The 12579-nt window shown below is 40.0% G+C and overlaps 2 protein-coding genes across 2 annotated transcripts in view; one reads left to right on the forward strand and one right to left on the reverse strand.

Annotated features, from left to right (window-relative positions):
• The window catches only part of prdm6 (PR domain containing 6), a 118485-nt gene that overhangs the window by 37985 nt on the left and 67921 nt on the right, over nucleotides 1–12579 (reverse strand). The gene's annotated exons all lie outside the window — the stretch shown is intronic.
• Nucleotides 4292–12575, forward strand: LOC131975310 (GTPase IMAP family member 8-like). The gene is made up of 8 exons (XM_059337942.1): nucleotides 4292–4364; nucleotides 4608–4732; nucleotides 4929–5081; nucleotides 5163–5388; nucleotides 8708–8767; nucleotides 10380–11490; nucleotides 11650–12475; nucleotides 12531–12575. Exons 1-8 carry the CDS (start codon nucleotides 4292–4294, stop codon nucleotides 12573–12575), a joined length of 2619 nt encoding a protein of 872 aa, XP_059193925.1.

The raw sequence follows: 12579 nt of genomic DNA on the forward strand, positions 1-12579 counted from the left end.
TTTGTTTGTTTATATTGTAATCTATTCTAATAATGGTGTTGATTACACATTCCTGCTGAACATTTTCTAAATATGTCAGTAATTTTCTTTCTATGTTATCCTACGGCAGACATCGTTTCCATTTGATTCCGATGAGAAACTTTCTGCAGATACATCACAGTCGCAATTTAGACAACTTTATTTTTTCTGTCAAAGTGACTCTCAGGGGAAGAAAGGGAGGATAAACAGTGAGAAAGAGAATCTGAGAAGCATAAATAACTAAAAGGAGAAAAAGACAAATAGACAAAAAATTAAAGGAGACAAAAAGAATGCCAAAGAGGGAGGAGTGCAGGGAGGAGGGGGATGTCAGCTGTGTGACATGATGCTTATTTAATAAAGTTAGAAGGTACAAAACACTGAGAGGGAGCAAATGAAGGAAAGAAAATAAAGACTGAAAGACAGAAAAAACATGTTAAAGAGGGGAGCAGAGGTGGAGAAATACAGATATTAGTTGTGATTAATTCTGGAGCAGAATAGTTTGTGACCTACAAAGTAAAAGGATAAGATATTTAATGCCAAAACTGGAAAACTTGTGTTTTTTTTTGTCATTTTAAATTGAAGCATTCTCTTTTCATGTAGGTTTTTGCAATTGTAGTTGTATAAATGCTTGTTTTTGTGCCACAGACTCTCACTATAACACTTTGTGCACATTTACAAACAATTTGCCTTCAAAGAAAAATACTTTAACTGTAAACAATCACAAGAAATCAGAGCATGTATGATAAAAAGTGAATGGATTATGACTAACATTGCATTCAACAAGGTCTGTCACAATGATTACAATATCAACTTAATGTGAATCTTAAAGAAAACTTAAAACTTTTCAAAAGAATGTTACAAACATTTAAGGCAACATGATGCCACAAAACAGCACTTTTCTTGAACATATAAAACTTTTGAAAGTGTGACAGGTGTACATTCAACTGTCCTAAAATTTAACAACAAACCTTGTGCTTGTCTTTATGATTTGTTTTGCTATTCTAGATGAATTGCAAATTTCAACAAAGTTACAGTGTATAAAAGCCAACTGATGGTTGAAGTAATTCTATATTTCACCATCAAATCTATCTGAGCTTAACTGAAAATTTCTAAAATAGCTAAAAGTTGGCAATATGTCCCAACCAGTTGACTGTATATAAGCACTGGTTCTGCAAGGTTCAGAGCTGATTTAAAACAGTAGAGGGCAAGTTGAGCCAATGTGTTTCTTGACAGTACAGTCATATAATTTATCTTAAAAAACATGATTAAATGTGCAGATCTACTTTAATAAGAGTGAGTGGAAGTTCTGATAATGATCAGAAATGTTTTGGGAGAACAGTTAGTTCAGCCAGACTGTTGAACTGACCCTCTTGAAGATCTGTGTTTTAGTGTGTGTGTGTGTGTGTATGTGTTTTATTAATTCTTTCCACACCGAGTGAGGGGTGGGGTGGTGTTGGATCCGTGTGAAAACACAGCCAGGAGAGACCAGGCTATAAATCAAACATACCCAATGACCTCCCAGGATAAAACGAGTGCGAGGGGTCTACAAACATGCAGCGGCTTGTGTGTATTTAAAACAAATGTATGTGTTTAATACATACGCGGTTCTACATGCAGGCGGGGCCGTGTGATAAATCAAACACATCCAACAGGCTCTCAGGTATGAAAAATAAAGACCCCCGCTGCCTTACAGCAGCATGGTGGAGTTTAAATTTGTACGTCTGGCAGATCAGTGGAACACAGTATTGTCAGCTCTCTGATCTTTCTTCTGTTTTGTTTTCATACAAAGCAAAAAAACAGCTTTATGATCAGCTTTTAAATAATAACACACATACGAACAGTATGAGGTCATAAATCAAACAACCCAAATACCTTACAAGGTGTAATAATGTGTCTGTAAACATGTTGATCTAAAGTGTTCATGCTGATAAAGCATCACAAAGCCGCTCCACAATTTCCCTGTGGTCTGGCGCGACCCAGCAGCCATTCTCCCGCGGTTTGCAGAATCTATGACGAAAATGACTTTACGGGCAATTAGATCATCATCTGACAAGTCACAGCTAAAAAAAAATCACCACCAGCCTGTGATTTAAACTTCCATCAAAGCCAGTTAACAGAAGAAGGAAAACATCTTAATGGAGAAGGTCCACTTCAAAGTCTACAGTCCATCCTTCAAAGTATAAAACTTATTTTAAAAGTTTTCTCCAACTCTGCATTTTAGGCGTATTCATAGTGACTCCTCTTCATCCTTCTGTACAAAAATGAAGACAAAAAAATCTTGCATGTTTGAAGCTAGAGATCGTATAGATTTCATCAATATGAAAATACAATTTTGCTAGTGAAAAATGTGATTAACAATTTCAAATGGTTATTGGAAAACCTTGTGCTAAATTTTGAACATTTTTTGAGTGTTTTCTTACTTTAAAACTTGTGAACTAGTCTTGGTTTAAGCTTCTGTTAAAACAAGAAGAAGAAAGTAGTTCAATTCAGACCAGAATGCAATGCACCTGGTCTGAATTGACCAGGGCTGCGGTCGAATAGTCAAATTTGCTTTGGAACCTTCCTAACTGAGTGAAATGACCCGGAAGTATTATCGTAGCCGCCATGATAAGAGCTGTTCGAATTCTCTAACTGTTAAGGAAAGGAGCTTCAATGCTTCCTTTAGTATCTCCTTTAGCATAGGATACACCGGACCATCCTTTACGAAAGGAAAGGAGGTAATGCCGTCCCACAATTCCTTGCGGTAGCAGCATATAAGGCCGACCGGTCACCATGACATTCGACGTCATCAACATTCGCCGTCGCGTGATGACGTAGACTAAGTGTAAGTGCAGTCAGATTCTCTAAACACCGCGATTGTCTTCTCCTAACTCCTCATGAATTCTCCTTCTCATCTTTCCTTGACCTCGTGACGTTTTCCATTGAGGTTAAGGAAAAGTGGTTAGGAAAGGACTTAGGAGCTGATTTTTTTGACTATTCGACCGTACCCCAGGTGCATTGCCTCCCCCTCTTCTTCTATTTCGCCTTCTCAGTCCATTACTCTCTCTGTCTACTCCCCCTACAGGCCCCTGCTGTCACTGCACCCCTCATCCCACTCTATTGCTACCTTCCCCATCACAACCATTGTATCTGTCAGACCCCCTCCGCCCTCAATCTACTCTCAAAGTTGTAAACAAAAATAACTTCTCCTACATATAACTTAGTGCCCCTGCCCCTCCATCCCTCAAACTTGAAAACACCACAGCCAACTTTGGACTACTAAACATCCGCTCACTCACAAGCAAGGGACAGCTCATTCAGGACATCATCAAGGACCATAACCTAGATTTAATTTGCTTCACAGAAACATAGCAACTACCCACTGATTTTACTTCTCTGAATGAATCCACTCCTCCAGGATTTATCTACAGCTGTCGTCCACGTGACTCTGGCAGGGGTGGAGGTCTCGCAATAATCCATCGCGAAAAGTGGAACGTCCAGCCGGTTCCCACCCCTGCCTATCACACATTTGAATTCATCACCTTACAGTTATCTGGCCCCACCCCCACCATCCTTTCCACCATGTACCGTCCCCCCAAGCCAAAAAAGGAGTTCCTCGACGATTTTGCTCTATTCCTGACTCATCTCTCCACACACTCTCCAAACATACTACTCCTGGGTGATTTAAATATCCATATGGACAATATCAGCAACACTCTCACCAAGAATTTCACTTCCTGCATAGACAGCTTTGGACTCCAGCTACTCGCAAACTTCCTGGCACACCTAAAAGGACATACTTTGGACTTAATATGCTGTTCTGGTCTCTCCCCTATCAATTGTCAAGCAACTCCCCTCCCCTTTTCAGATCACATGCTAGTTTCCTTTAATGTCAACCTTGCACTCTCCAAATTCCGTCTCCCACGCACTATTTCATGCCGTAATATTAAGGACATTAACCTGGACACTCTCTCTTCTGGAATCGACTCCCTCCGCAATGCAGACAGTTTTTCCACCCCTGATGAGTTGGTCCTCCACTACAGCAACAGTCTCCATGATCTCCTGGACTATCTCGCCCCACTCAAAACCAGATATGCCACCTTCACCTGCTCCTCACCATGGTTCACGCCCGCTCTCAGACGACTCAAATCCAAATGACGGCGCCTGGAACGCCTCTACAATAAGACTGGTCTAACTGTTCACAAGGAAATCTATCACAACCACATTCTCCACTACAAGAACTGCTTTACTAAGGCCAAATCCACATACTACGCAGATCTAATCAGTTCCAACTATGGCAACTCAAGAGCCCTCTTTTCACTCGTCCGCAACACCACTCAACCTCCGGACTCACTACCACCACAGATGTACTCTACCGCCTCCTGCAACACTATTCTATCCTCTTTCACTGCTAAAATTCACAACATCCACCAGCAACTTACTCCCAGTGCCTCTCACAGTTCATCTCCTCTATTTCCATCTGTGCCCCCCTCCCACACTCTCTCAGCATTTACCCTGCCCCCAGTTTCTGTAATTACTGATATCATCAAAAAATCAAAGTCATCAACCTGCCATCCAACTCAAATCATTCACATCACAACCACTCCCAGTCACCACAGGGGTGCCCCAAGGCTCTGTCCTGGGGCCCCTCTTATTCATCATCTACCTACTCCCCCTTGGTTTCCGGAAACACCACATCAACTTCCACTGCTACGCGGATGACACCCAGCTCCACGTTTCCACTGAACCTTAGTCCACCTTCCCTCCCTCCTTCCTCACTCCTCGAAATACAGTCCTGGTTTTCATCCAACTTCCTGAAACTGAACAGTAACAAAACAGAAATTTTACTCATTGACACAAAAACAACCCTATCAAAATCTACCAGTTTCACAATATCCATTGACAATTCTAACATCTCTCCATCCCCCCAGGTAAAGAGTCTGGGTGTCATCCTCGACAGCACACTCTCATACACCTCACACATCAGCCACATAACCCGCTCAGCCTACCTCCATCTCTGCAACATCAACCGCCTCCGCCCCTCTCTTACACCCCACACAGCTGCCATCCTGGTCCACAGTCCCGTCACTTCCCGACTTCACTACTGCAACTCCCTCCTGTTTGGACTTCCACAAAAAACTCTTCACAAACTATAACTGGTACAGAACTCAGCAGCCCGCATCATCACAAGGACCCCATCCAGTCACCACATCACACCAATCCTCCAGCAGCTCCACTGGCTCCCAATCACACACCGCATCCAATACAAGACTGTACTGCTCACCTTCAAGGCCATTCACAACCTCGCCCCTCCATACCTCTCTGACCTCCTCCACACTGCCACACCCGCCCGCCCAGTCAGATCATCTTCCTCCACCCATCTCTCAATCAGTTCAAATCACAACTCAAGACATACCTGTTCAGACTTGCACACTCCATCTGATCCTCCGCACCAACCCCCCTCCTTTATTGTAATCTATTTGTAAATGTTTTCTATGATATTTGAATGTATCCTATTGTATTTGGTTTAATGTATTTCTATTCTTATTTTCATCTAACAAATTGTATGATGTTCTGCTTTGTTTTATCTATGCTGTAAGGCAACCTTGAGTGCCTTGAAAGGCGCCCTATCAAATAAAATGCATTATTATTATTATTAGGACAGAGTGGAGTTTAAATTAGAGGGGTAACTATCACTTGTTTGAACATGAGAACTTCTCTTGATGTCTTTATCTTTAACAAGGTCTGAAACCTTAAGACTGACAGGTGCACTTCAACGAAAGAGGCAATCATCTGTCATTTGTCTTTGGAATCTTCTGTCTTTTTATTAGACAAGTTCATCAACAGTTTACAGTTACATTTAAATTATGTTCATGACTTTTTTGGATAAAATCAGCATTACACTTCAAATGTCCCTTACAGGAAATGACTGATGAACTTTTATGAGCTACATATTGGTACGGACAAGTTTAACAAGTTATACTGAGCCTTTATTAGAAACCACCGGCACACCTGTTACTGTCTTGAGGGAACTCTAGGGAAGTTCCATTTCCCTGATGGGCAAAAAACTAAAACAAAACAAAAACAAAAAAAGTTCAGCCAATGTTATCGTTATATATATAGATTTGAAGTTGAGAACATTGTCTCTGTTTTAGAAGTGTGCATGTTTTGTGTATACACTATTTAGCAAAACTGCTCTTCATGTCACTTAACCAGTTAGTGTGTTATAGCAGGCCTTGGTTAACATCTTCAAACTCACCAAGGATGGACAAGACCAAAAGAAAGTGAGCCAAAGCTTATAACAGAAGTTACTTGTGGTTTCTGTAGTTGCTTCTGTTTAGCACATGGCTAAAACACAACTAAAACTACATCAGTTAAAAAACAAAAACCTTTTTTTGGTCTAAGCTCACCCTTACCCACTATAAATAACTTAAACTGAACCAAGCCTATAATTTGTTAAGTCACAAGCTGCTAACCGGTAAAACACAATTAAACACAATTAAACATTGGCAGGGCTGTTTCATTGCTGTCAAACTTGTGTAACAACAGCAACAACCAATCATCTTACAGCCTACATCAGTTATTTATTAGTGTGCGGGTATTGACCATTAATGTTAACACAAGGCAAGAAAAGAGATAGGACCAATCTTTACGCTTTGAGAGTAAGAGGCACAACAAGAAATAGATCTGGTGAGTAGATTTAACAGATAATAAATGCATAAATCAGCAAATATATATATATATATATGTGTGTGTACATATGTAGTCTTCAACCTGAATTTAATTAATGAAATTAGTTTACTTACTCCTCAGGTGTTGAATGCTAATAAAATATATATATATATATATATATAGATATATATAAATATTTATTGTTTATAATCTACTCCTAATTATTTTTAATTGTATGTTCTGAAACAAAGTAAATGTTTGTATCCTAAATTAAAAAAAACAATTATCTTGTATATTTGGTACATTGATATTTGCAGTTTTTCTCAGTCGCTTTGGTGCATTTCTCACATCGCTCTTTACATTTGCACAACAGTTAGTTCAACCTCCACAACATTTAGTCATTTGTGCTCATCATAGTAGCAGTTTGTCATTCCTTTCAACAAATTGCAAATGCTTTTGGACAGTCATCAAGTGCTTTCATACAACTCTCTGTTGTTTTATAACATTATCATTGCTTATGTCATGTCAGTCAAAATTAACTATACTTGTGAATGCTGAATAGTCATTCCATATAAAACTAATAGTCCTCATTACATTGCTTGAGTCATTACATACAAAAATGTTGAACTAGTTGTCAAAATCTGTCAAGCAAATTTTATAAATTTTTTAAAAATCTTTTTTTTTCTCCTGAAAATGTCTCCTAAATTGAATAATTTCTCTCAGGTGAACCTCAGCTTTCACTGATGAGAAGGGCAATGTGAAGCATTAGTTGAACCAATGATAAGCCAATTCTCTACAATCACTCAGAGCTGAATCCATAAAACCATAAACACTTTTCAACATATATGAACCAAGCAGGACATAGTGTGGACCATTTCTGGAATACTGTGACACAGAAATGGAAGGTCATCCTCGTGGAAGAGGGGTGAGGGTATGGGGGGAGTCAGGGGGTGACATGTGATGACATCACAGCAGAGTCCTGCAGAGGGTCGATTTGCCACTTATGGAGATACTTTCCTCGCTGCATTGCCAGAGATGATATTGTCTGTGATGTAGATGAAACTATGTGGCCAGACAGAGAGGAAGGTCTGGATGTGCATCAATGACTTACAGTACTATGTATGTTGTATGTTCAGTTCTGTTATGTGCTGCAATATTGTTTACAGTTGTGCATAGCTCTACCCAAAGGGAGTTTATGTTTGTTGTAAATAAGGGTGTTGTTTTCTTTTGCACAATGCTGTAAACAAATTAGAATTGCAAGGAGCATATACAGTAAATATATAAAACATACATATTCAGTGTGTTGTACTCAGTTACCTCACTTAATACAGTAATGTGTATTTTACTGTAGTTTTCAAATGGCTGTGCAAATAGTATATAGTGCTGTCTGGAGCATTTTCAGGTAGCGTCACCAAGATCTGACTTTTTTGCATTTGAAAACATTCACAGAGTAAACTGTCATAATGAAAACATGACAGAGACATTTGACTTTCTCGTTCATAAACATGGTGTCAGGACTTTTCATCTTGATGTCACTGACACTTTTATTGACATGAATACTTGCTTTTGAGGAATGAGCTATCCATTTTGAGCAAGTGACACGCTTCTGCAGGTTATCAACTAGGTTTTGCAGTTTGTACTAATTGTTTTGAGAAATGCATTAACTGTTGTGAAAATGTAAAGAGCGATGTGAGAAATGCACCAAAGCGACTGAGAAAAACTGTAATAATATAGTATATTTAGTATATTTAAGGCCCCTTATAAGTTACTTAACATAATTTTACGTGTGTAAGGCGATATGTCCAATATTTATTTTATGTATTTTATTATTATTATCTCATACTACACAATGTAGTTTGAATGCACTTCATAGACTTAGCGAGCCTTCGAATATTTTACATTATTTAATATTTTATTTAGATATCTGCTCTGCACAGTGGGGCTATAATTGGAACACTATGCACATTATCCAGAGTATTATTTAGTTATATAGTTATTTATTCACTTTATCTAAATGCTGTCCCCTTAAATCCAACAGGTACCAACTTCAACTACCAGAGTGGAACTCCCCATGAAACTGAAGACAAAATGGCATCTGGTAAGTCAAGCTAGACTTCATATCACAGATTCTTTCTGTCAGTGAGGAGAATGACTTTGATTCAATTTAAGACAAAGGAGAATGAGGGCATTGGGCCAAACCAATTATAACATGGCTGCAGACTGACAGAATAAAAAGTTAACAACCTTTGAGTTATTATGTAAAGTTTTAATTTGATTATACCACCTTTTGAATCATTTTGAATGATTTAGGTCTCTGCTCATATAAAAATTAATCAAACTGGTGTAGCCCATATGTTACAATGATGCCAATCATCTCAGTGTCTCTGGGTTGAATCTGTGGGTGGGAAGGGTGTAGAGGTATACATTGCCTTCCACCTACCCTCTATTTTGTATGAAGACTTTGTTTTGTTATGTCAAACGCTTTTCTTGGTGCATGGACCCAAGTCCTCATTTTCCATGCTTTTATGCAGTAGTCAACATTCAACATTGACTCAGGCCCCGTTTACACGAGGACCCTCGCGGGTAAAAACGACAAAATATTTTATCGGAAGTGCCTTTCGTTTAGACGGTGACGGCGTTTTTTGGGGCTTAAAGACGCAAAAATCTGAAACCACCCTCCAAAGTGGAAAAGTTAAATACGCTCCGCTGTAGCGTGTCCGTCTACACGGCCAAGACGCAAAACTCTGCTCAGATCTGCTCACGTCACGTATGTGTTTACGTCACATACATGCTCCAGTACAGGAAAATAAACAAACGTGGGATTATTTCCATGTGTCGGACCTTCAAGCTGCTCTGGCAGCTCTAATAAACTTACAGGAGTCTTTCCACCAAATGTACAGGATATGTACAGATAGTATTAGTGAACAGAGAAGGATCTGTAATCACATTTAGGATGCAGCAATTCGTCGGAGGTGAGCCAGATGGCTGTGAACGAGACCTGGGAGATCTAGTGGATGGTGGATAACTTTGTGGAAGGAGTAGATGATGAAAATGTGTGGCGTGAAAACTTCTGCATGCCCAAAGATGCTCTTATCGCTTTAAGTGATGCCGCCTGGCTGCATACAATTGAATTTCACACACTTTTGCGTCACCGTATGCACGCAGATTTCCTCCCAAAAATGCTCGTCTAAACGAGGAATAAAAAGTGAAGACGCGACGCCACTTTTGCGTCTTCTGTTCAGACCGTCCTCGTGTAAACCCTGAAGCTCTACAGAGCAAACTTTGTTTCCAGCTGTTTTCTGCAAACTGGCTTTGATAAACGTATAGTCAAGAACCAAGACTTTGATCACTCCAGGTTCAGATTTTAAACTGAAATGAAGGACTAACAAGTTTTACAATCTAAAGGATGGTAGATGGATATTTCTGAATTCAACACAAATGGCATAATATCATCTGTATATACTGTAAGGTCAATGAATCAAATATACTCCCCAAATTCATTAGCCTAATTTCATCATTGTGGCAAGTGGCTCAGTAGATAAAACGAAAAAATTATGGTGGGAGGGAGCTCTCTAAAAATGATTATTTTTACATGTTCAGAAAAAATTTGTTTCCAAACGTCTTTGCAAAACAAAAATGTATGTATGAATGACAGAGTTCCTCATGGAATTAAGTAAATCTGTAATGCTTTTATTCTCATTTTTTTGCAGGGTCTGACCTCAGGATCACAGTGTTTGGGAAAAGTCAGGAAGATAAAACAATACTAAGTAACTTCATCAATGGACATCATCCAACAATGTCCAGGCGATTTGCACAAACCCAAGGACAGTGGAGGAGAAAACCCATCAAGGTGGTGAAATCAGCAGACGTCTTCAGTCTGCCAGTGGAAAAAGTGAGACTTCAGCTGATGAGGTGCGTAGCTGAAAGCCCGCCTGGACCAAATGTCCTGCTGCTGTTAGTTAAGCCTTCTGATTTCACTGAGCAGGACAGACAAAAATTGAAGTTCATCATGAGCTTCTTTGGAGAGGATATTTTTAAATACTCCATGGTCATCTTAACACAAAATGACAGGTTAGGGAATCCATCAATTAATCAACTAATCCAAGACTGCAGACAAAGGCAGCACAGAATGAACTTTGATGAAAGGGATTTCTCAGATTATGATCGTAAAGAATTGATGAAAAAGATTGAGAAGATAGTGGATGAAAACAGAGGACAATATGTCACCTTCACCGAAGAGACAGTTCCTATGGCAGCACCTGAATGTACAAAAGACCCTCTGAACCTGGTACTGTGTGGTAGACATGGAGCCTTGAAGTGTTCAGCAGCGAATGCCATTCTGGGAAAGTTTGGTCCACCGGCGGACTCTTCAGAGTGTGTTAAAAAGCAAGGAGAGGTGTGTGGATGTTGGGTTTCCCTGGTGGAGCTGCCTGCCTTGTATGGAAAACCTCAAGAAGCGGCAAAGAAAGAGTCACTCAAGTGCATCTCCCTCTGTGAGCCTGAGGGCGTCCACGCCTTTGTCCTGGTCTTACCTTTAGATAATCCCAGTGAGGAAGACAAGAAAGAGTTAGAGACAATCCAAAACACTTTCAGCCATAGAGTCAATGATTTCACCATGATTCTCTTTACTTCAGAGCTTAATCCTAACTCTGTGCAGTTTGAAAGGCTTCTAAAGGGAAACAGAAACATCCAAGATCTCCTTCAGAGCTGTGATGGACGATACATTGTCTGCAACATCAATGACAAGCAGCAGGTCTCAGAGATGTTACACACTGTGGAAAAGATGAGAGATGTGGGATGCAGAGGGTTCACAAAAGATTTGTTTCCCAGGCTACCAGTGAATCTGCTTTCAAGACATGCATCTTTTTTAAGGCCGGAAGATTATCAGACATATCAAAACAGAGAGTTTTTCCGGGCATGGCCAGGTGGAGCTTCTTTCAGGGTGGAGCCGAGTAGAGAACCTCCAAGATTAGAGCAGAGAAGAGAATCTCCAAGATTGGAGCCAAGTAGAGAACGTCAAAGATTGGAGTCGAGGAGAGACTGTCTCAGGATTGTTCTGATTGGGAAGACTGGTTGTGGAAAGAGTGCCACGGGAAACACCATTTTGGGCAAAGGTCGCTTTCAGTCTAAAGTTTGTCAAATAGCAGTGACCCAGCTATGCAAAAAAGAAACAGGAGAGATTGATGGGCGGCCCGTTGCTGTGGTTGACACCCCAGGCTTGTTTGACACAACTCTGACCAATGCTGAAGTTCAACAGGAGATTGTGAAATGTGTCAGCTTGTTGGCTCCAGGACCTCATGTGTTCTTACTGGTGCTGCAGATCGGCCGCTTTACACAAGAGGAACAAGATACCGTGAAAATGATCAAGGAGTTTTTTGGCAAGAAGTCAGAAGACTTCATCATTGTTTTATTCACCAGAGGAGATGACCTTAAAACCCAAACAATTGAGAGATACATAGAAGAAAACCCTGCTGGCCCTTTAAAAAAACTGATAACTGAATGTGGAGGAAGATATCACGTCTTCAACAACAACGATAGTGAAAATCGCTCTCAAGTCAGCCAACTGCTGACCAAGGTTGAGTCAATGGTCAGGGGAAATGGTGGTGCCTACTACACCTCAGATTTATTTCAAGAAGTTGAGGCAGAAATACAAAAGCAAACAGAGAAGATCCTAAAGGAAAAGGAGCCAGAGATACAGAGGGAGCTGAAGGAGTTGGAAAAATGCTTTAAAAAATCAATACGAGAAAAGAAACTGGGAGGGCAAACATCTAAACAAAGAGAGGAGAAACAGAACAAGAAAAGCAAAGTGAAAACGCCACGAATTAAAACTCTGGAGAGACAACTTAAATTTTTCTCATTAGGAAAGGCTGCTGGCAAGTTGTTTTCAAGGCAAGCAGAAGACATAAGCAA

The sequence above is a fragment of the Centropristis striata genome, chromosome 7 (assembly GCF_030273125.1).
Source record: "Centropristis striata isolate RG_2023a ecotype Rhode Island chromosome 7, C.striata_1.0, whole genome shotgun sequence".
In the NCBI taxonomy this organism is placed as follows: Eukaryota; Metazoa; Chordata; class Actinopteri; order Perciformes; family Serranidae; genus Centropristis; species Centropristis striata.